General features: G+C 46.3%; 1 protein-coding gene across 1 annotated transcript; it reads right to left on the bottom strand.

The window, feature by feature from the left end:
• Positions 1–70: 70 nt before the first annotated feature.
• Positions 71–18,986, bottom strand: KLHL6 (kelch like family member 6). The gene is made up of 7 exons (XM_031605012.2): positions 18,611–18,986; positions 14,567–14,732; positions 10,539–10,988; positions 8,123–8,360; positions 4,025–4,227; positions 2,948–3,161; positions 71–1,043 (listed from the first exon to the last, which is right to left on the bottom strand). Exons 1-7 carry the CDS (start codon positions 18,868–18,870, stop codon positions 742–744), a joined length of 1,833 nt encoding a protein of 610 aa, XP_031460872.1. The 5' UTR covers positions 18,871–18,986; the 3' UTR covers positions 71–741.
• Between the last annotated feature and the right edge of the window lie 5,938 nt (positions 18,987–24,924).

Below are 24,924 nucleotides of genomic sequence, written 5' to 3'. Positions count from 1 at the left end.
GTGCAGCAGAGGGAGGAGAGAGCCCCGCGGACACAGCGGTAACCAGCCCAGAATAGAACAGAAGGGAAGCCAACTTTTGGTCTGCTTTATTAGAAAACAACCACAATGAACGTTTAGTGGAACAAGATTAGAGTTCATTTATATTTGCAGCCAGTCTCTTCCTTGGGACTGACAGCAAAACTTGCAAATCGAGATGGAATTTTTTCATCACACAGAGCTGAAAATCTTACAAAGTGTCTTCAAGCAAGCAAACAAACAAACCAGTTTTAACTTAAGCTAATGTGCTGATCACTGAGAAACAGCACAGCTTGGGAGGAAACAACATTACATTTCACCACAGTTATAAAACTTTAATTCCAAAAGTATCTTCTCTTTTTCACTAGTAGGTGCTGCAAGTCCGACTGATCACAATAAATAGCTGAACACACTTCAGGAAAGGCTGAGCCGCTTCAGGCAGATTTAGCAGGGAGCTGAGTTTCCTACCTACCTATCACATGTCTTTGTCTGACCTGAGTCTTGGCAGGAGAAAACTACAGCTGGTGCCTTTTTTGACTGGAGGGAAGGAATTAAGATAATTTAAGGACGTACTGTACAGAGAAAACACAAGGGCTGAGCATATATACACATACTCCCCAGGTGGCCCTGGTGGCAGCACTGCCGTGCATCGCTGCCTGCACAGCATCCCTGCAGACTGTGCCACCGGGGCACCGAGGTATTGAGTTTCTGTGCAGTTTCCTGCGGTCAGACAGAAACTGCCCCAGGCACAATCCTGCGGATGTGTGTGTAGGACTTCCTGAGGGTAACGCTCCCATGGTGAGACACTCCCCGCGGCAGGACGCACTCTTCTGTCAGCTTCTGGGTCTCAGGGTCCCAGCACAGCACTGTCGCAATCACTTCGTTCTTTTCATCTCGGCCGCCGGTGATGAACAGCTTGTTGTTGCAAGGAGAGATCCCACAGCTGGCCCTCTCGTGGGTGAACTGAGTCACGAGGCACCACGTATCTTCTTGGGGGCTGTACGAGTAGAGAGCTTTCATCGCCCCACCTGCAGAGGAAGTGGAGATCAGCCTTCAGCAGTTCCTTGCAGAGCTTCTAATAGAACAACCCTTGAGCAAGGCTCCTTAATGACTTTTGTAAGAATGATTTATGACCCAAAGCCAAAGAAAAACAAGGTCACGGGATGCTTTATTGTTTTGAAAGCCAGAGCCACAGAAAGTCACTTACTGTTCACAAGGAACTTAAGGCCAGAACAGACCGTTGTGGTCATGCAGCATGAGCGCAGTGCACCCAGGGGTGGACCTTGCTCATATCTGCTGCTTCAGCAGAAGACACAAGCTTAGGAAAACACAGATTTGTTTAAAAGCTCAGCCCACGAAAGCCGATCTATATGTGGTAAGCTGTCACAAATAGAAATGGGCACATGAGTTCTGCACTAACTCCTCTAACTTCAGTTCCCACCTTGCCATTATAGCACCTTCTGCCTGAATGTAGCTGTTTTCAAAAGCCCTATTCTTCTTTAAGAGCTTATAAACTGAACTTTTAATCTTCTTATGGATAAGCTAAGGAGACTGACCTTCATTTTTTCCATGTTCCTCAAATCTGCAGTCATTCTGGAAACTGTGCACCTTGTCTAGTTTTGCAAGGTCCTTTTCATTTGAAAAATGGTCAATGCCTCAGTACCCAAGAAAAGCTCTGGAAATATATTTCCTCCTGAGAGTAATAATAGCTAAGTTGTTCTTTACTATGAGGGTGGTAAGGTGCTGGAACAAGCTGCCCAGAGAGGCTGTGGATGCCCCATCCCTGGAGGTGTTCAAGGCCAGATTGGATGGGGCCTTGGCAGCCTGATCTAGTATTAGATATGGAGGTCGGAGGTTCTGCCTGTGGCAGAGGGTTGAACCTTGATGATCCTTGAGGTCCCTTCCAACCCAAGCCATTCTATGATTCTATGATTCTGATCTGAGATCTGCAGGGACCAGGTGTGTTTTCTACAGCATCTATATCAATCAAGTAGGGCCAAGGAAATCTTGAAACCTTGATCTTCTTGATGAGTTGCTACACAGCCTGGGATTCTACCTGTGGCCAAAGTGAGCATTTATCTATAGTAGTTGTACTAAAAGTTGCTTTTGGCAATGCTTGTCCAGTGCTTGAAGGACGGTCAAACCACTGTAAGGTGACATGGATAATCACAGCAGCCTAAATCATACATGCTTGGTGACAGTGACTCATTTGGCTGTGGATAACTCGTCAGCCTGTGTGATTTCATTTGTTTGGATGCCATAACCAGAGGCTTTTTTTTTATCTTTTAATGCTCAGGTTCAATCCAAATGGAACTACATTTGTTTCTCACATAAGAACACAATAGTCTTACCAGTGGATGTTCTTGTCTGAAAGACTGCGTGACTTTACTTGGAGCATCATGCCAAACTGGATCAAGAGTTGTAACATCTACCCCTAAGTCAGACAGCACCAGCTGGAGATGTACACAGGCTCCCTGCTCCACAGTTCAGCTCGCCACCACTAAGCTCCTGTTCTTCTCTCTTTGCCTTTTGTTCTGGTAGCTGACAGAATCAGCCCCAGGCATTAGGCAGCAATGGCTCTGCCATAGCACCCATTTCCCTACATAAATCCTGCATGCAGTGGCTGCATAACACTGGGGAGCAGAGGAGAACATGAGGTAGCCCACAAGTTCATGTGTCCTTGCCACTGTGCACCCACCTTTGGGTATCTTTAAGTTCTCCAGCCTTCCAAGATACCTATCATGGTAACAGGGAGGCTGACTTGGTGACTCATCACCACTCTTGCTAAGAGTATGGATTCCCATCCTCATAGGCTTAGTGGAAAGAGTTATCTGAGCATTTAATTATACTCCACAGAGTTTGTGGTAAAGTTAACAGGCAGAAACAAGCCCTGGTGTGTCTGAACAAGAAGGAATATTAATGCTTCACCTACCCACAACATAAATGTGATCACGGAAACTTGCAGCATTGATACATTTGGCTTCAACTGGCATGGGAGCTTTCAGGCTCCACGTGTTGGCTGCAGGGTCGTAGCACTGTGTCTTGTCTGTCGCCAGCTTCCCGTTGGGCCCTCCTCCAATCACATAGAGCTTCTTCCTGTAGCTCGCTGCTGCAAAGGAGCTGACATTCACCATCAGGGGAGCCGCCTGTAAAACATCATCAGTAACCGTTCTGATTTCAGGCAGTCAGGCTGATACCTGCAGGGTGGGAGGTGTCAGACATCGTTTCGAAGGCGATCAGTGGGATACAGAGCATGGTAAATGTCTAAGGACAGGAGAGAAGTGTTTCTTTTTTTTTTCTTCAAGACTGTAAACCCCTTAATAAAAAGATGCAAAGCTGGTATTAAAATTACATTGTTGGCAATTCAAAAGCTAGGACATGGCTCTGATCTCTTTTACGTATTTATGGATGTTGAAAAATAAAGCACAGGAAACTTGTTCATAGTGATCCTTCTACTCATAGCCATGATTGTTAGATTCCTCTGCACTGTTCTGTGTCATCTGAAAACTGGGGTTTCTATCTGCCATTGTGGTGCCTAATCTCATTAATTTCATGGATTAACACTGTCTAACACTCTCAGTATTTGAAGCAGTTAACAGAACTGCTTTTTTCTATCCTGTTTACCTTGACATCTGCGCTTCTACCCTAACTGTGCAGCCCACTGCAAATACAGTGTACGTACTGGTGTACAAATTTTGTTGTACATAATCAGAACAGTAGTTTTCAGCCCATGCTCTGGTTCACATATACTCTTACTTGGCACTTTATGGACTACTAGCTCTAAAAGCCAACAAAGGAAAGGAAAGTCAGGCGTCAGGTGTCTCACATAATTTGGCTGGCAATCCTATGTCTTCTAGTTTCTGCAGGACATGCATTTAGAGAGAGAAAATGCCTGGGCTGTTCACAGACCAGAAGAACTGTGTGAGATCCTGTCTTCCCCATTTTTGTGCTTTAATGCCATAATATTTTCTTACTCAAATGTCCCAAGTAAAATGATGCGGGGTCTCACCTCTGACCAGCAGTTATGAAAGGGGTCATATGCCTCCATGCTGTTGATTCTCTGCATGCCATCAAAGCCCCCAATGACGTACACTTTGCCACCCAGCACAGCCATTTTGTGTCTCCATCGCCCGATGTTCAGGTACTCGATTTGTATCCACTTGTTGATGGAGGCATTGTATTTCCAGACATCGTGCTGTGTTTCTTTGCCACCTGCAGTGTACATGACATGAGTAAATATGACACCATAGTTTCTAGTTCCACAAAATTTCCAATATATCTAACTTGTGACAGGCTTGCTCACAGTACAGAAGAAACTACTGATGCTTTTTGTTAGCTCCTTCAGTTTACCTGTAACAGTGGCCTGGCCCCATTAAACAAGAAGAATATTTCAGCATTTAGTTTCATGCTAGTGAAGGAAACATTGAACAATTTCTGCAGCAAACATTCAGTAAACGTAGATCACTGTTTCTCACATCAAACCACAGTCTTTTTTTGCCACTTCAGCACATTCACTGAGCAAATGTGCACACAGAGCACAGTACATGGCAGACCTCTGTGCAGGCTTTGCAGAATGCTGGCAGCCAACGAACAAACAGACATGCCTTAAGTAAGATGGGAGGGTGAGCAGCCAGTGGGACCAGTGCCTGGAAGGCAAGTCTGCACTGGGATCTGCCACTGCACGGGGCAGATGGAGCCAGCCAGGCTGGTGCTGTGTGAGGTATAAAAAGAGCTGGGAGCTCCTAGCTGACAGCAGTCCTGACTGGCATGTTGCAAGTGCTGCCTGTCCAGAATCTCATTTTTATACGTCTCTTTCTGGTATCTTTCTCTACTGATCTGAGTTTGCTTCACACTTAGACACTGAAGGTCAGAACTGGTCACTGTAAACTCATTCCAGAGCGGACTTGCAAGAAAATCTTTCCTTGTTCTAAAGCAGAGGGTAATGTTTTAGCCAGTACTTTTGTTTGCATGTCATTTGTGGTGGAGATGGAATACGAACGGACATAGCTAAGCCTGAAACCCTCTGCACGGATGGAGTGGCTGACTGCTTGTCATCTGCAACCTGATTAAACATTGGCTTCGCTGGTGGATGTACTGAAAAGGGAATTCATATTCCATTGAGAAAGTGTCTGCCCTTGTTGGTATTCTGTACCACAGCCAGATCACTGCAAACTGATGGAGCTCATCTCTGGGCCAAATAGCAGATTGAATAGGAGATAATTAGCATGCTAGAAAGAGCTGTTTGTAATGCTTTTGTCTAAGTGCTTTTCATATGTGTGTGTTGAATTTTATTTGCACTGAAATGGCTGAAGTGACAGAAAGGAGCCTTCAGGGCTACAGTGGGGCTGAGAGGCCGCAGGTGTTCCCCTCGCTCTCCCTTGCAGTCCCCATGCCCAGGCTTTGTGCCTCCCGCTGCAGGCTGACAGCTCAGCCAGGAGCTGGGCCTGCACATCACAGGGTGGGGAGAGAGCTCTGAGAGAACTGGAGGGTTGTTTCATTTCTGTTCTTTCTCTAGACCACAGTTCTTTCTAATTTCAGGAAAAATCAGAAATGCATTAGTAAAAGCAGCAGAATGATGAGCCATAATGGTGGCATTTTAAGTTGCGCTTGAAGTGTTTCTATCCATCCAAAGCAATTCTGCTGTTTGTGATCTAGAATCAATGTGCTACAAAGGCCTTTCCTGTTGTTCAGAAGCTAGCAGAGCAGAGAAGACTCCAAACTATAGCAAGATGACGAAAGAAATGGGCACTGGCACGGGAGACAAGTCAGGAAAGATGCAGGTCAATGTTGAAAAGAACACAGGAGCTACAAGTGAAAAAATAGAGTTGAAGGGCACACCAGGTGTTTAATAGGGAATGAACCATGAAACATTTGGATTAGCTGGAAGTTAACAACTAATGTCTGTGGACCATTCAGCCCTTTATTTGGGTGGAAAGAGTGAAAAGCAGAGAGAAGAAAGACCAGAGGGAATGGAGGGAGGGAGTCAAAGATACGAAATGATGCAGGGAAGGAAGAGAGAGGAGCTATGCAGCAAGAGGAAAGCCAGTGGATACTATCATAGGGATGTGTTAGCCTGGCATGGAGGCAGCCTGAATAGATCAGAAAGGAAAAGTAGAGAAGAGGCATCAGAAAATATGACAAGAGTAGGAGGGAGCAATAAAGCTTATGACCTTGAGAAAGAGGAAAGGACAAGAGATTAAAAGCAAATGAAAAGAGACCTCACCACTCAATGGTGTGAAGGTGTGAGAGATGTTTGCTAGTCAGGGTATTTGACTTGGGTTCTCCTCTGCAGCTGACCTCTAACAGGGGGTCTACTGCCAAGTAAAGAGAAACCTCCTATGGCTGGCTGGAAAGAGAAATCTCCCTTATTTCTACTAAGGATAGAAGAATCTAACTCTTACATCTGGATAAAGATTGAATAAACTTTAAATTGGAATAAAGTAATAAAAATCTGAATTCCCAAAAAGGAAAATGCAATAGAAGATATTTGAATGAAGACAAATTATATGTAAGCCAAGCATTTATACCCCCTTCTCTTTTCTCACACGCTTTCTACTCTCCTGTTTTCAGTAAGAGTAGAATCTCGTGGATGATATTGCAGGAAATTCTTCCTACCCATGGAGGCACTGTTCTGTATCATGGTCATAAGGTGACAGTAATTACTGTCTTATTTTGCTGTCTCTTTTCTTCTGTGAAGTGGAAGGAGGCCATCAAATTTGTTTTGGACAGAACAGCAATCCAGCTGTTAAACTGTAATACTAGCAAGCTTGAGTTTAATGCTCCTAATTGTCAAGGTGAAATCTCTGCAGCTCCAAGATTTACCTTCTACATGGAGCTCAACTGTATTTGTGTGGGCAGGTAAATATACCTCCTGAAGCTCTCAGGAAACCTGCACATGCTATGTTCAGGACGTCCTGATATATGTTGTGTGTCTGGACCACTAGGTTTCCTCTGTAAGTTACAGTGCCTTTGACAGATGGACACTTGCAGAGTCCTGTCTGACATGCTGTTGCAGCGCTCCTGAAAGTGCAGATTTCAGGTAGCAGCCTAACACTGGTGACACTTCCTTGCAGGCTGTTGACTGATTCTTGCTGAATTAGTCAGATTCTGGCAGGTTATTGCTTATGCAGGCAGAGCTGCAAGTAGACATATTATAAGTCCATATATATGTCCTTGCAGCTCAGAAAGCCAACCGTATCCTGGGCAGCACCAAAAGAAGCATGGCCAGCAGGTCAGGGAGGTGATCCTGCCCCTCTGCTCTGTGCTGTGAGGCCTCATCTGGAGCACTGTGTCCAGATGTGGAGTCCTCAGCACAGGAGAGACATGGAGCTGTTGGAGCACATCCAGAGGAGGGCCACAGAAATGATCCCAGGGATGGAACACCTCTCCTACAGGACAGGCTGAGAGCTGGGGCTGTGCAGATGGAGAAGAGAAGGCTGCGGGGAGAGCTGAGGGCAGCTGTCAGTATCTAAAGGGGAGTGACAGGAAAGAAGGGGACAGACTCTTTAGCAGGGCCTGTGGTGACAGGACAAGGGAAATGGCTTCAAGCTTAAAGAGATTTAGGTTAGATATAAGGAAGAAGTCTTTTACAGTGAGGCACTGGCACAGGTTGCCCAGAGATGTGGTGGATGCCCCATCCCTGGAGACTTTCAAGGCCAGGCTGATCAGGCCCTGGGCAACCTGATCCAGCTGTGGTGTCCCTGTGCAGTGCAGGGTAGCTGGATTACATGGCCTTTTCAGGTCCTTTCCAGCTCTAAAGATCCTGTGATTCTATGATTCAATGAAGAAGCTGGAGCAAGTATTCTTCATTTTATGTTTGCTAAACTGTGCTCAGAGGCCTTTCTGTGATTATGGTCCTGCACACAAGAAGCCATGCATATAGAAGAACGTTGTTTGAAGAGAAACTTGTGCCTAAACTCCTGCCAGGGCCAGGCAGTGTCCTCACGTGTCCAGCACTTCTCTGGAGCCCACCGAAAGCCAAAGCGTTGGGAATGCCCGCAGTGCTCCGTTCTTAGGAAGCAGCTGTGAGTGTGCTCTCAATAAAAGCTGAAACTTATCATGAGAACCATGTGTGCCCCTCAACCACTCCCCATATCTTGTTCCTTACCCGATATGTAGACTTCATTTTTTAGCGTAATGCATGCAAACTCCACCCATTTTTTATTCTCATTCTCCGTCTCCTGCTCTGTGATTGGTAATTTTGCTACTTCCAGGCGGCTTCGCCTCAGCGGATCCAGGCAAGTCACTTCTGCTACAAATTTCTCATCTTTAGTACAGCCCCCTATGATCATAAACACCTCAGACTGGAACTCGTGCATCCTGGGCTTGGTTCTCTCTGTAATAATCTAAATGCAAGCAAGACAGAGTGAGTATGCAGGGCACTTACACCTACAATTACAGAAAGGTCTGGCGACCTATTTTTTGATTACCTATCTTGCAAATCACAGCTGGCTTACGATCAGCTGAAACAATTATCACATGCTCTATAAGTTAAAAGCCTAGAAAGCATCCTGGAAGCATTGCTGTAGAGGTTGCGTAGATCCTTTTGGATCCCAGCCTCTGTAGGAGCTCCCAGGCTGGTACCAAGAGCCATCAAAAGGAGGACACAGTGATGAGACTGGGTGCGTGTGGGCAGCTGAAGAGCACAGGTTTTGTTGGGGCTAGCAGAGTGAGGGCAAGGTGGAAGGGCCACAAGGCAGGGTTTGTGCCTGCCTTGGGGAGCCTGGAGAGAACAAGACTGCAATTAGTGCTAGCAGATATTATTTGTCCTGAAGACGTACGCTGAAGTGTCAAAACAATAGCAGTCCTCTACTGTGTTTTCCTTTTATTTGTTTCTTTGTTTGTAAGCTTTAATTGAAAGCCAAAGCTAGAATACTTAAAGCCAGTATGAGACTCTGAAATGTAGTTAGCTCTGATTTACTGCCTGTTGGCTCATTACATCAACCAAGGACACTGGATAAAGCCTCTTCCTAGGTATAGGTTCACCAGGAGCAAAGAATGCAGGGGGTGCTTGGAAGTTTCTGCTCTGCTTGAAGGGAATACTTGCAGGCAAGTGCAAATGAGTGCATTACTGTGACCCAAGGCATGCCAGCTCTGTGCTAAAGGACAGAAGGAATAACCTTCTTCATTGCCTTCAATTATTCATCGTATAAGAAATGTGGTCTAGATGGTAACAGGAATGTATAAAGTTATTCCTCTGCTTCTGCTGTGTCCCAGGACATCTGCCAATTTGTGGACTCTTGAAGTATGCTGGGAGAGCTCTGCACCCCCTGCAGTAACCCTACTTGTCCGAAGAAGCAGAATGGCAGCCTCCAGGTTAAATGCTACGGCAGCAGGCAGCCTGCTTACAGTTTGAAACTGTTTTTAATATGCTTCTATAAATTCACATAATTTATTTCTATTTTAAAAGATTGTTTACACAGATGCCATGTTTTTTATTTTCCCTATGTTTAACAAATCATTAGGCAAGGTTTTTTCATCATCAGAAGGCTTTCAGACTTCTGTTTTCGTCTGTCACTTCTGGCAGGGCCGCCTCTGACGGCTGCCCTTTGAAGGCGAGTGCAATGAGTGTACAGCCCTGAGCAATGCTCCCTTTATATTCCCGCACCAACCTGGGGAACAAGGCCAGCCTGCAGGCTGTGGGGCAAGCCTTCCTTGTGGAGTTCCACCAGAGCGGCTGCTGCTGCCCCAGGTGGCTGGGACCTGACCCACCCAGCCACCAGCACAAAGAGCTGATCGTCCTCCCCTCCAGTGACTCACATCCACGGTCAGCTATGGATCCTCAGCACGTTCCTGAGGCCTCCCACCTTCCTCTGCCTCCCTGACCCTGGAGGCACCTACCTGTCCTCACACACTCCTGTTTTGCTCCTGTTTGGAAATCTGACCTCCAGCTGCTCTCCTCTCTCACCCACATGTGAGCCCAGGAGATGTGACTGATAGCTAATTTTCCAGGCGAGGAACTGGAGATCCACAGCAGCCTGATTCAAGCAGGCAGGACAGGCCCTGACCAGGTGCCCAGATGAGCCTCTCTTTTTGGGTACGGAGACCCAGAAGATGAGGAGGATAGGCACATCACTCCTCTGGGGAGAGGTTGTCGTCTTCCCTGTAAGCTCTTTCTGAAAGATATCTCCCCACAGACTGTGATAGAGTTTAGTGTAGAAATTATTCTTCCTTGCTTGGGCTTGAAATACTAAGGCCATGAGGTGCGGGGAGTAATGCAATTTGCTTTGCCTTTTTACTGGGGAAGTCATCCGGGGTCTTTGTTTAGCTGCTCATATGAGTCTGCATCTGAGGGTTTGAGCCCACGTGTTCATAAACAGGAAGCTGGGAGCTTTGATTTTAAAACACATTACTAAAAGCTTCCGTGCCTTCTAAATCAGCAGGATAGCTGGTGAAGCCAACCTTGACTTTTTAGTAGCGCTAATTAGTGACACCTCTTCTTCCGCCTCAGAGCAGTGCTCCTTCCCATGGGATTTTTGAGCAGAGGCGTTAAGGAGAAGCAACCTCCTTGCATTTTTACTCACCTCATTGCCTGACAGATGGTACATTCTTGCTTCCTGGAGCAAAGGAAAGACATCCGGGCACTGTCTAATGAGCTGATCGGCTTCAACAGTCTCTACGAAATACCAAGGGTCCAACAGGGGCAGACGGACATTCTCCAGCACACTTGGCAAGAGAGGAAACCTTTCCGACTCCTTGTAACGGACCCAGTTCATGACGGTTTCGAACACCTGTGCTTCTTCCGTCACGTAGAGATCATCGCTCTTCAGCGTGCTGCAGAGAACATCGGCCGGGAGCTCCAGGAACTCCTCGTAGCTCAGGACCTGGGTGAAGTTCTGGATAATGTAGTTCTGCACCTGCTGCTTCAGGCTGTGCAGGGAGTGAGCATCAGCCAGCCGCAGGATGCCAACGCAGTTGTCTGGCTGAAGGGCTTCGGTGAGAAAACTGGCACAAGCGTCTACCATGCGCAGAAACTGTGGGCAGAAAAAAAATATACATAGCACAGAGTGGTTCATTGTATGACAAAACACAGGAGAGCTTATAAGCTTGGGGTCGGCCCTAGCCGGCCAGAAGCTGGGAGAGACAAGAAATCAATCACATGAGGACAGGTATCTCCCAGAATGTTGTGATCTGGAAGGCGAGGACTAAAGTGCTGCCCTGCCCTGCATGCACAGCTGTGCCATCCTGTTCTGGAGATGTGGCAGGAAGAGAAGGACCACCTGTACATTTCTCAGCTGCTGAACAGTGAGGGCTGCCTATCTACTGTGTGCTGTGGAGATCTTTGGAGGTCTTAGTACCTCTGTTTTACTTCACAAAACATACATGTGCCTTTCGCACACAGTCTTCATCAAAGAATTTCCCATGTTTATGTTGGTAGGGCATCACAACTACTGCCATTAATCTCCTTTGCCCAACAGCCCCGTCAATCTCCCTCAACCTGTTCCTGGACCACAGATATCTCTGGTCCCAGCTCCTGGACCACAGATATCTGTGGGGCATCTGCATGTGCTACAATGTGAGCTGGGTTGCTGGTGATTACTCAGAGCAGAAATCATAGAATTGCCAACCACCAAGGTTGGAAAAGACCTCCAAGATCATTCAATCCAACCATCCACCTATCATTAATATTTCCCCACTAACCATGTCCCATTTCTTGAACACAAATGATAGGTTACAATACTTTGTGCTGAGCTTTCCTTCTCCTCTGTGATTTCAGATGTAGGAGGACGTAAGTGCTTTGTATCAGTTGTCAGTGAGTGATGCAATACTGACATACAGAAAGATGGGCCAGGACAGATGCTGTGCATTTTTGTCCATGCCTTCTGGGTCCTTTTTCCAGCCAATGCAGCAAGCAGATCATTTTAACTTGTTCTGTCCCAGAGGGGAAAGTTGCATAACAGTAATTTAGGGGCAAAGAGGAAGTGAAACAAATAAAAGACGTTTTTTAACACAATAGAATTTAGATTTGTCTCATTAATCATAATAGAATCTTTTAGACCCCTTGGTTTTGTGTTGACACATTTAGAACGTATAGCAGAGCTGGCCGATGGCAGACGCTGGGTACATACTACCTGCTTCCTGTTTTACTTTAGATGTGGTCAGGACTTTAGAGAAACACAGCGGCCTGGTGCACCAGGCTACACGTGGCCTCCGGACACGTTGCTGCGTGTGACATCAGTCTGCCAGCAGTTGTGGGGCCGCGCCACTGCAAGGCTCACACTGTGACCACACTGCGCATCTCCTGAGGGCCTGAAAGGACTTTGCCAGCACCAGCAGCGCCTGGGGCAGGTTACATATTAACCCTACCAAAGTTGGCGGCACTGAAGTGCAAGAATCGGTGGGATATGCCATGGTCACAAAGCCGTTCACAAGACTGGAAGCTGACCCCAGCACAGTGCTCTCCGCAGCTCCGCGCGGTGCCCTCACTGCACACACACTTGCTCAGAACAAAGCCACCAGCAGCACCGGCGGTGTAACGGCCGCGCAGTGCCGGGCTGCCCCTGTGCAGCCAAATGCGGAACCGCGAGGCGTGGGTGTGAGAAGCAGCGCTGCCGAGGCTGAGCCAGAGACGGGCTGCCCGGAGCACGGCACGCCAGGACTTCCCCGCTCTGCTGCTCCTCAGCCCTGCTGCCTGGCTCCCACCCTGCCTTCAGCTACAGGCAAAACTCCCTCAGACTCCCCAGACCTTGCTGGGCGCACCCTTGTCATCCCCACAGGGGCAGGTGAGACAGGAGGCAGACACCACAGGTCTCTGGTTCCTCCTCTCCCATTGTCCTTCAGGCATCTTTCGTTTCTGTGAGGATCCCTCCTCATGCCGCCCTGGGCATTTTGAAAGCCCTGCTCCCTGTGAACATCCTCCCCTGTAGTTGGGTCCTTCTCATAACCCCTCAAATTCATGTTCTTACTTGCTAGAGGCACCCTGTTTGCTTGCTTGGCCCCCACTCGGCCTTCTCTCTGAATATAATAAAGCCCTTTTCCCCCAGTGTGAGTCCTTGCTTGTCCCAGCTTTGACCCAGGCCACGCTCTGCCAATTATTTACTTTCTGGTCCCCGGTCAAATCGGAGAGGTTGAAGAGAGGCGCTGCCAAAAATTGTTGCTGGTTGGATGAAAAAAAAAAAAAAAGTACTGTTTGGAAATTGGTTATTTCACATCGTTAAGTGGAAAGGAAAAAAATGCCCCAAGAAAAATATTACAACAAATTGAAGCATTCATCTTCTTAGCTGTAAATATATTGAAATTAAACATCAGTCTCTTTCAAATGTTTCTTTTTGTTCTCCAGCGCGCGTAGCAGAGGCAAACTGGCAGAACGCTCATAGTTACTAAATCTTTTTTACACAAAACATATCTTCAGCCAAAAACCTCACCCGTGTATAATGTGAGGCTTTCAGGCCTTATAAATCTTGAGGGCGTCCAAGACAGCTGCAGCAAGGCCTGGGATCACTGCTTCTCATAGAACATTCCTAGTTTTCTAGGTTTTTGCATTTTACTACTCTTGCTCATGGCACCCTCCTGCCCTTACCAATACTCTCGCAGCGTTTGACAGTTTTCCTTAAAGCACCAGCTATGGGAATCAAGTTGAATCTGAATTTTCATGAAAAATAGGGAAAAGAGAGGAAAATAACCTAAATTCATGCTCTTGATGGTTTCAGGAAAAAAAAAAAATGGAGGAAAAAAGCTTCAGAAGAAAACAAACAAAAAGTCTCAGGAACGTGCCCTGAAAAATCAACCCAGAGCAACCTTTGAGTGCTATCTGCTGCAGTACTGGTCTGCTGAAAACATCAGCAAGCTGCACACAGCCCCTGGCACCTTCCCCGAGCAACCCTATGGAAAGGGGTAACTTCCCTGCTCTCCCCACAGCAAGCACCAGCTGCCCTCAGCACAAGGCACCAGGCTGCTGTCACAGCAACACACAACGCGTTCGTTAAGATTCAGGAATCTTTAGTTCATCATGAACGGTGGTGCTTGGGGAGTCAGGTGTCCTCACCTCCCTGAATGAACAGACCTGGACACACACACAGTTGGCACTTGGCAGGTTATGCTGGTTGCAATTTGTTAGGGATTTGCAGCTCAGTGCCAGGACCTGCAATTTGCTAGACCTCACAGGTGATTTCCAGGACACGTGAATACTTGATGGACCAAAGGCTGAGTAACGCTGCTCAGTCTGACTGCCTCAGTCGTGACTAAAATCTTTCCATCAGGACCCGTGCAAAGGCAGGTGCAGGCTGTGTGGTGAGCCTCCATCTCCAAGCGATGGGAGGCGGAGATGAAGTTACTGTGCTGCTGGGCAGGCAGAGGTGGGGCAGGGCTGTCACACGTCGCCCAGGGCCTGCAGCCTGGCAGGAGCTCTGGGAGGCAGAGCCCTGCTGTTTGCCTGCCGGGACAGCACAGAGTGCAGAAGCGTTTCAGCCCGTGGCTGCTGTGGCCAATTTTTACCGCAATGTAAATACAAACAAAGCCAAGTGCCCCTGGAAGCCATGAAATCAAAGTATGCAGTACTATCACCGGGGTAGAGCAGACTGTAGCTGGACCTGTGCATTTGAGCTATCTGTACCTGAAAGAGGCTGGCGGCTTCCAAAACTTTCTGCACATTTTGCTTTGTGATGAGCATCTTGCTGGTGTAAGTATAGTCCAAAAGTATATTCATGGTTTCTGCATCAACTCCTTTAAGTATAATCTTCTCTTCATATTTCTCTCTTAGATCGTTGCAGAACATGGCCCTGAAAAGAAAGATGTTTATCTTTTATTGCATCCCAGCCAGGATGAGACATTCTGAAAACATTTGGTCATATAGATTTCAAAACAAAATACTTGGATTGCCTCATATTTTATGCAATTAGCCCTGTAGCAAAGTAATAAGGAGTATGCTTTTGTTGTTTTCATGCCTCTTTACTCAACTGATAAGGAAGACACTTAGAAATAATACCTCAGAGCTGGACTTGCAGCAGACCTGGAACTCTGTAGCAACAAAAGGCAGCCCTGAGAAGTCAGTGCTTCTGTGCTTCAGAGCTGCAGACTGCTACTTAGACTGAGCCCTGAGGCTCCAAAATGGCTTTGGTCCCACTGGCACCAAGAGTGGGCCAGGAGAGAATGTATTTTCCTCTGCTGAGTTCTGGTAGCACTACAGAGTTACTGCCTCTGGGCCAGAGAAGTGTCTGCGTAACCAGGAATTGAGCTGTTGTTAACCTAAACATACAGTGTTTTCACCCATATTGGTACAGCTCTCCTTTTGGTGGATGGTACTGCATTTGAAAAGCAATAGTCACACATAACTTTGGTACTGGTCAAGTTTTTCATGTTGGATATGAAAAAGAGATTTCTCTAAGAGCTATTTTAATGCACTTTGCATTGCAGTAGATGCAAGGCAAACACTGTCTGCATTTTCAGACCGTAGTTACAAGTATTTCATACAACGCTTCTGATTTTATGTAGAAGGTTGATCAGTCTGGCCTTGCTTACTGCATTTGAGGTGAGAATTCGTGTCACTCAGAGTCTGACACAACAGAATAGAAGCACGAGTCCACTTGTGCCTGCACTGATGAAAAACGTGCTGCTCTAATGTGTCATTAGGGGTTCTCTGCTGTGTACACCAAGCCCTTCTTTATTAGTCACATAAAATGTTGACAGGACATTGCAACTTGGGAAGTGCCTAGGGGTCAAAAGGCTTCTTGGAAAAGACAGCAAGAAAGCTGTCAGATTGACGCAGCTCACAGGAGTAAAGATGTTCAGAGGTTAGGCAGAGTTATTGGCAGAGTTATTGGCAAATGGGTGGAAGGTATCAGCTGCTCCTTGCTCTGGTTGCTGCCTGCTCCTTCTCTCAGCGGAGGTTTTATAGCCAGAGAGAGCTTATATTAGCTGCCTTGTGTACAAGGCTGCATTTCAGGAAAAAGTCCTAACTTTAAAGCAGGAAAATTGGGCAGAGAAGTTGTAGGAAATAGTGTTCATATGAAGCTCTCTTCGTCCTTTCATTCATCTCAGCTCATGAGAGGTTTTTTAAGCACTGCTCTGCTCCAGTTGCTGCTGCCCTAGAAATCAGTGCATTCAAAAGGCATAGAGATGCCTTCTGAATGCTCCTTAATCTAGTGGGCAAATGGTGAACCGTCCCTTGCTTCCCTCACTGCCGATGCTGTTGGCTGTGAGTAAACCAGGGGCACGCAGGCAGGTGGCCATCTGAAAAAAGCAATGCCCACTTGTCCACGGACTGAGATTTCAATGCGAAGCAAGGTTTGCACAAAACCGCTGTTTCAGTTGCACGGAATTGATAGGAGCCAAATGCTCCACCTGAGTGAGAAATAGGCTGCTGTAGGGTGCAGGTGTTGTCTGCTCTTGTTCCTTTTCTCTCTTACACTGGTGGCTCCAGTCTTGTATTGAATCTTCCCTGTCTGGAGCAGAGGCAAACTTTCACTTCCATCCTGCGGAGCGGGAGCATTCTACAGCACTCAGGTAGCCAGCATCCATCAGAAGAGTGGCTGCTGTGTCCTTCTGCTCTGCTTGTGATGGCTTTCTCTGGGGCTCTAAGCCCTGCAGATATGCCCATCAATTTTGTTTCTTTGTTTCTTGTCCCTGTGTAATTCTAATTTGATTTTCTAATTCTTTGAACCAATATTTATTTTAATAAATGCACTTCTGAAGTGAGGGGCCCAGGGCCAAAATATGGATGTCTAAACATGGGTGAGTTAACAAAAATCAGGGAGAAATCTCAATGAAACAAATGCAGTTTGTGAAGCACTTTTTAAGTACCCACCCACGCTGGAATGCTTATGCTCAGCAATATTGACTTCAAACAACTGCGCTGGAGTTCAAGGATACTCTGGAAAATACTGGTTCACCCCTCTCCCTGTTCTCCCACCATCTCAGGCAATGCAGTGAGGGACTGCTGCACCACCTTGACCTCTGCTCTTGTACCTTCATGTGGGAGGAGGGAGAACATTAATTCCACTTTGGCCACAGGTGTAGGGCATGTCAGAAGCACTGGGCTATCTACTCTCAAGCAGATGCCGAAGGAAAGGCATGGAGCAATAGCTTTGTTCAGCTGTGCTTACAGCAGCTGCCATGAACTGGTTGTGCTTCCAGTTATCAGGAAGGGCCTTGGAGGCCCTGCAATCACAGAATCATAGAATGATGGAATGGTTTGTGTTGGAAGGGACCTTTAAGATCACATAGTTTCCCCCCCTGCTGCAGGTAGGGACACCTCCCAGTAGCCCATGTTGCTCACATCGCATGGCAAGTGTTTACAGGAATGGTGTGGTTGAAAAATTTCTTCCAGCCCCTGTAGCTCCTGGTGAGTGATGGCAAGATGAAATAAGCAGAACTAGTGAAGCCCAGCTCCCTGCAGACTTATGTCTTCCTTTCCTCCCTCGCAGGAACCTCACCTTCCCTCCTCAGACCCTGTGCTCTGTCTCACTGCTCCTCTCACACACTCCCCGTCTCTCAGGACGCAGCTCCATGTGCCTCCACGTCTGGCCGAGTACAGCAGAGCATGCTTTGGCTCCCTCAGCGCAGATGAGGCGGTGGGGACCTGCTCCCAGCCCCTCTCCTCCTCCCAGCTGCCCGTTTCCTTCAGACTTGTGGGTGCTTCACAGTTTTGAGATTTCTGTCTTTCTGCCAAGCTTGACTGAAACTAACACGAAGAGTTTGGGCATCTCTGCTTGTAGCTGCGTATTTTCACATACACTATCTCTGTACTGTACCTGCAGGAGTAATAACCCATCTCTGTATATTCAACATCTGTGCAATAAGACAATAAAACCAGAACTGTGCTTTCAGGCACTGCCAGCAAAGCTTACAAAACCCATTAAAATTAGCTTTCTACTTATGTCACAAGTGGTCACAGGTTCTTTCTTTCTCATGTTTCCTCTGTAGCTATTCAGTCATCTGACCACTACAGCAGTAAAAAAAGAAAGAAAAAAAAATCCCAGCCATGCAAATGTGATTGTCTAAACGATAGTGGAAAATCTGTGTTAAAACCAATACCAAGTTCCTCTATGTGTCTAAAATTTGTCCTTGCTGGCCTGTAGTCTCAGATACCTACTGCAGTGCTGAAAGAATGCAGAATTCAAGATGCAAGTGAAATGGTAAGTTGCTTTCAAGTTGGTAATTCCTGTTACAGTTGATTTTCAGTAACCCTAGGAAAAATGAAAACTTCCTTCTCTTTCCTCCTCGACGATTTTACGCAATATATATTTTTAACACAGAATGGTAATGAGAACAATGACCAAATTGTGCAAATCCACTCCCATCCCAATAAAAATATCCTGTGATCCAAATGAATCTTCCTCTTTGCTTGAATCCCAAAGGAATAATACAGGAGGCTATAGTTCCGGACACTTGGTAAAAATCCTCTTCCCACTTGCTGGCCGCCCATTCTGCTTTTCTCTGCTTGCCCCCAGCAGGTTTGTTGGGTGCTGGTAACAGAATTCTGGCGAATCCACAGCTTTGCACCTGCCTTATTTAAGTCTTTGACTTGAAAAAGAGCTGAAAGTCACAGACTCACCGCAAAGTTGCAGAGTTTACCACCCACTTTACTCTCCTTGGAGATCTATGGCTCAAGACTAAGACGCAACTTGAGTTCCTTGGTTTGTTTCTTAGCGCGCCTTACCTGAAATAATTGCTGGCTGCAGCGAGGACCACTCGGTGACAGGAGAATTCCCTGCTATCCACACACAGGATGACATCCGTAAGGGAATTTTCAAGCCGAAGGTTCTCCAGGCCGTTCTGGAGCACCAGAGAGAGTCCCGTATCATCAAACTTGATCTTTTCACCGCTGGAGACCTCCACCAGCTCCCCCATTTTTGTCGAGCACTCATTGTCCAAGGAGAACTCAGCATCCTCAGAGCTCTTCTCCAGCGTGTCCCCCATGTTCTGGCCAGCACTGTCTCATTCTGTTGGTGCCTCGATCTAAAAGAGTTCCTAAGCCTCAGACGAGTCACACTGCAGAAGTTGGGCGGATTTCCTGTCCAGAGCTCCTCTCCGCTTATCTGTAGCTGTCACACACACATAACAGGAAGCCTTGCACTTTCTCATCCTGTTAACACAAACAAAGACTTTTTTTTTTACTTTTTTTTTTTTTTTTTCCTGGTGAATTTCAGGCAGCATCAACGTGTTTAGAAAGGAGTTAAGATGCCTCTGTGTGTGAGAAGATTACAAGTGAGAGGAAGGCCTGCTTCCCACCCCTGACCAGCCCTGCTCTGTTGCCCAGACCTGCTGGCCCCGCCGATAGGCACACTGCAGGCTGGCTGGGCTGCTCCTGCTTTCCCCTACTCCATGTAATGGGCTTTTTTTTACTATTTTTCACAATCTATGTATAGCTTTGGCTTTTTTTCTTTCCCAACTGATGTCAATGCATTCCTGCTGCCCTTTGTGCTAACTTCTGGTGATGAACACCTTCTATTTTAAGCCACTCCAATCCCTCTACCAAATATCGCTCCAGGAATACAGTCAGACTGAAAAATATCAGGTGTGGTTCTGAAATGGCAATATTTTAATCCTGTCTTGGGCTAGGTTCTCTTTGTTTATCATCATGACTTTTGACCTTAGGAAATTCACCTTATCAGGCCATTCTCTGGTGGTGAGAAGCTTCGTATTTTCTTTATCTGTTTAAGTGAAAGCTGAGATTCAGCAGTGATCACTCAGCTCCCATTGCTTTAAGGAAAGAATTAAAAGTTGCAGAAGTTGAAGACTGTTGGCTGTGAGCGCTGGGAACGGAAACCCCACAGTAACGAGGTTGGTTGGTAGCTGTGGCCATGTCAGCACGCCGCTCAGAAGCTGCTCGCTAGGAAGGACTGCGGTAGTTTAAGCAAGTGTTGGCCAGTATTAGCACTGATTGCTATCTGCAGTCTGTCTCCTTCTGTGCTGTCAACCAAGTGATGTATTTTTAACCCTTAAAATCCAGTTTCTTTTCCTGCCAAGCACCTCTTCTGCTGTCTTTTTCTCTTTGCTTATATAGGACTGCATAGTGTTTAGAGAATCCCTTGCCCGGGGATTAATCTACAAATGCAGTAGCTAGTTTCATTATTTGGACACGCACCAGGGCAGCGCTGAGGTGAATGTTGTTTTTGCAAAGGGAACACAACGTCAGGGAGTTGCTTGCTGAGCTGCCCTGTCTCGAGATTGCAGCAGCAACACATTCTTTAGTTCTAGGGCAAATCCAGTTATTTACTTTTTGGTAGCAGCTTCCAAAAACATTCTTCCTTTTGGCCTTCAGAAACTTGTTCTGGCTGCACTGCTACTGTTTTCATTAAATAATTACTTGCTAGCTAAATGAACTAATGATGTGGTGAGAGCTGAAGGCTTGTCTGTTCTTGAGGTGTTTGTTTATTGTCTTTAGTTTCCACATATTGGATTGACCTGTGCTGCTTCTGTACCAGCCCGAGGTAACAGGTTGACGTTACTGCTAGTTAATGCATATTCACCACTTCTGTCACACCGTAAGCTTACAGAGCTAACATCACAGATCACTGCTGGTACGTATGTCTCTCTGTTCTGTATGTTTGGCCAGAAGTGTGCAGAAGCTTAGGACCCCACCTCGATCTTCTTCACTTTGCATCCTCTGTTGCCAATAGATCGTGCTTCTTGCTTAGATGTTAACCTAGAACCAGCACCAGATTGTGTTCAGCTGTCTGTTCCTGAAAGCAGCATCTCATCCCTGTGGCATTTTGGTACTGTGCGGCTGGATTACACCAGTGTATCTGCCCAGGATCCTGGTTCTTGTCTTGGAAAGATGCAAGGAGTCCCTGGGAAGAGGCATTTAATTACAGATGGACATGGGGTCATGATTAAGAAGAGGGCCAGAAGAAAACACAGCAAGGACATCTCCCACCAATGGATCAAGAGCCAAGAGCTGAGGCACCTCTAAAACAAAGAAATGGAGAAACAGATTCCTGACAGTTCTTGTTACTTGTTTTGCTTCTTTTCTGTTTGAACAGAGCCCTGATGAGCCTCATGAGTCCAAGAGGAACCAGGAAAGGAAAATGGGAGTGTGCAGCTGCCTCAAGGAGGAGGCCAGATGAGGACAGGCAGGAAGTTTTCCAGGCTGAGAAAGAAGACATGGAGACAACCTGGTATTGCACTGGGATCTGGAAACTTCACGCATATTACAGAACAACACCCTTAAACAGCACTGTTGCAGGTATTTATGACCCATGACCATGTGGCTGGTGCTGACAACTTGTCCTTATCCTTCTCCTGTGATACTGCTAAAATCACCACCAGAGCTGCCCTCAGAGCCCAATCCCCCCAGCAACATACTGACAGCTACACCTTCCGATATACTTCCTAATGCTTGTAGGACGGAGCACTCATTTGTCTGAGGTTGCCTCAGGTTTCCAGGTACCAGCATCCAACAGGAAAAGGATACGACAGCAGAAGAGGAAGTTTGAGAGTTCTACCTGAAGTCTCAACACTGCAATCACTTCCACTGTGCTACCTGATGCTGGAGAAAAAAGAAGACCCTGCTGGGAGCCACTGGCAACACTGACTGCTTAATGCAGACAGTCCCTGATTTGAGGAGTGCACACATATCAGGGCTCATCAAATCAGGACCCATTTTCTTGCGCAGTGCAAAGTAAGATCACTGAGACCTGAGATAACCTTGCCAACCCTGGGAAGTTTCTAGATTCCTTGTCCGTGTTTTCAGTACCTCAGTACTAATGTTCACTAGCTTAAAATAGCATGCCCTTATTTTAGCTGCAGGGAAACTGGATTTTTGCTTTTGAAAATATATTCAGAATTTGTGAACCCAGTATTCTACAAACTGCAAGCTGGCATCTTTGTATCATCACATTCATACTCCCTCTTCTGCACCAGTGTCACCTTCCATTTCAAAACCCACTCCTTGAGCTTTCCCACATCCCTACTTCTGGGCAGGTGCAGTTGTTCAGAGTTAGCAAATCAGCCTTCATTTGGGGTCACTGCCTGCCCAACGGGAGGTAAAAAGCACCTCCTAGTTCAAGCTTATTGCAATGTTATTCTGCTAGCACTGCATTTATTGTATCTCCAACTTTCGCTCTCAGGCTGGTTTGCTGGGATGTTTCTGCAATAACTGCTGCCCCCATTTATTGTTTTCTTCGGTACTATGTGGTAGATATGCGTTGTGCTAAGGCTGAGTGACTCCAAACCAAGCTTTCACCTTATGTGGAAGAGAGGTGCCAGCAGATCAAAGAGTAAATGCCAGTTTATATGGGTGTAGTAGCCAAAGTCTGGCTGTTGTCCTAATCATATTGTTCCCCTGTGCTGTTGGCTGTAGAGGTCAGGATGGTTAACCCTCACGTGTCGATGGGCCAGTTAAACTTGAGAAATCTTTTATCCCCTTCTCACAGGCTTTTGAGGGAGTGGTGGAAGGAGTCTACTATTTAAATAAAGTGCTTATTCTACTTGAAGAAGTTGAATTGCAGTCTGGGGGTGCACTACAGCCACTCCCAAAGCTGCAGGCACAACAAGCTGAGGCATCACTTAACACTGTATTTTAAGACCTCGTAGCCCAAGATGAGATGCACCCAAATGAAACTGGAAGGACTGGAGACTGGGGATGGGGCGAAAGGTAAGACTCATAAGAAATGCAGTAGGTCTGGGCTGTGGTTGCTGGTGAGTGCCATAACCATCCTTCCCCATTCACAGTCGTCTTTTCCTTCTCTCTGGAAGAAGGACCTTCTTTCCTCAACAAGTAGCTTACACTACTGCAGGTTTTTAGTGAGATCAGGCAAGAGCTTCCTCTTTTCACTCTCAGGATACCCAGCCTTTGAAACAGAATTGCAGCTGTTATTTCCAGTCCCTGTAGTTTCTCTTGAAAAATAAGTGTCCCATATTCTTATAACTTAGTCCTGTATTTATCTCAAAAATGCTCTGCCAGTGTTACTCACAAAGAGGTTTTGTCATCAGCATCAGACTCCCTCGTGCTTTAGTTTATGTAAGTAGCAAGATGCTTGGGACACTTGCCTATTGCTGCCTGCTATGCTGCCCATTGGAATTTAAGAGCATCTTCTCTGTGTTATTAGTTAATGGCCATTTATGCACAAATAATTCTCCCTCTAAGTAAATTGCACCTTTGATCTCTGCAAGAGGACAAAAGAAACTGTGGTCACACTAGAAGAAGTAGAAGCCTGCTGTCTTTAGTGATATTTTGATCTTGTATTTCTTGATGCCCTCCATCTGCTGCTGCAGACAGGCCCTGATGTCCAGAGTGCCAAGGTAAGAACCGGCCCCCAAACAAAGCAACTGTGCTGTAGTTCAGGATCTTGTGTTACAGCTTGATAAAAACACATCCACCAAAGTAGCACTTGAAATGAAGGAGAGCAGTCCCGCATAGGAAGGGCTGGGAAATGTAGGAAACTGTTATTTATAGTGAATTATATGGAGCTCTGTGATACAGTGTGTGCTTGATGCTATAATGGGTGGGAAGGACATCGGTGGGACCGAAACTTCAGTTCTTGGATCCATTCAGACAGTATGTTAAGCGGCCCTGTGAAATGGTGACAGCACGGTCACAAAGCAAGGAAAACAAGTCCAGTTTCAGGTTTTATTGAAGTGTAAAGCAGTGCTGACTTTTATTTTTCATGAAGGCTTGTCGATCTCAGCCTCTTCTGTGCACACATACCTAACTGATGAGCTCACACTGTGAGCGAAGCTCCAGAACTGTGACTGAATTTTGCTTTGAGTGTTGGACTGCCCGAAGCTTAGAAACCCTGGCCCCACAGTCAGCGTGGTCCTTACATTCCTTGGGACGATTTTTGCTGGTTTGTAACATGGATTTCCTCCTCAGGCTGTAAAAGCCGTCGGTGTGCTGTGTGGGAAGGCCTAAAGAAGAAAAGCCAGCGCAGTGATCTGTGTGCTCTGCAGGCTCAGAACTGCAGCCTGCACTTCTGGCCACGTCCAGCCCAGCCTCGGGCTCCTTCTGCACCCCTGGCAGGGCCAGGAGTGTCAGACTGGAATCCCCCATGGACACAAAGCAAAAAACAATGTACAGGTGAAGCCAAATCTAAACATGATGAAGCCAAATGAGATTTCTCACCACAGACAACGACAGGGGAAGGGAGCTGCTAGCTGACAAGGGCCAAAAATAAGGATGCCGTTCCCAATTATTACTACTGTTGGCACACAAGTGCTTTTCACTGGAGAAACAAAATTTGTGTAATTAATCATCGGGTCTCCTTCTCTTACATAATCACTCTGGCATAATCACTCCACTGCCTGTCAGCCACCTGCTGAAGGAAGCAGAAATTTACATATTTTCAGTAAGTAAATATGTAATCTTCTGTCAAAGTTCAACGTAGTACAGCCCACACGTGCTCTCCTGTATAAGGCAGAATATACATCTGTCTCGTTTCCAGTTATGATTTTCCCCCAGAGCAGTTCCGTTCAGCTTTCAGCTGTGGTTTAAGCTTTCAGCCTGATGGTGAGGAGAATGGTGAATGCCTGATGAACTCTCATATTCATATAAAAATATTAATTATAATGCTCTGCCTGTTCTGCATCGTAGTTACAGCAGTTGAAGCTTCATGCTCATTTTGAGTTGTTTTTTTTTGTTTGTTTTGTTTGTTTTTTTTTCAGTTTTTCATCAGGATGTCTTCACCGTCTCTTCTGCAAGAAATCTCAGCTTATGTGATATTGTCCTTTAGGTTGCTGGGCAGCTTTCAGCACCAGTTACACAAGGAGGGGTCTCAGCCATAGCTGTGCATGGTGTAAGCAGAGCTCAGGAGCACGGCTGTGCCTTGCTTCACTGCTTCCTGCTGCCTGCACGGGGATTGAGGTGTTTGGTTGCTAGCAAAGTAGTCAAGGGATGGAAAAATTACCACTTTGAGCGCAACTTATGTTATGGAAATGCACATCTTCCTAATTATTACCAGTAGTAAAAACTGTTACTGCATTTTAATTAATTGAATTATGAATGACCTAAATTTAGAAGTGGTGAAGGTGAAT

This window comes from Phasianus colchicus, chromosome 10 (assembly GCF_987193195.1).
Source record: "Phasianus colchicus chromosome 10, bPhaCol1.hap1.1, whole genome shotgun sequence".
Classification (NCBI taxonomy): domain Eukaryota; kingdom Metazoa; phylum Chordata; class Aves; order Galliformes; family Phasianidae; genus Phasianus; species Phasianus colchicus.
This window is presented reverse-complemented; position numbering and strand designations above follow the sequence as displayed.

Excerpts from the sequence above, each read along its gene's own strand:
- KLHL6 (XM_031605012.2), bottom strand. The coding sequence starts at position 18,870 with ATGGGGGACACGCTGGAGAAGAGCTCTGAGGATGCTGAGTTCTCCTTG. Across the intron at positions 10,989-14,566 it reads AAGCCGCCAGCCTCTTTCAG|TTTCTGCGCATGGTAGACGC; the intron begins GTACAGATAGCT and ends TTCTGCCCACAG. Across the intron at positions 4,228-8,122 it reads AAATGAAGTCTACATATCGG|GTGGCAAAGAAACACAGCAC; the intron begins GTAAGGAACAAG and ends TGTACACTGCAG.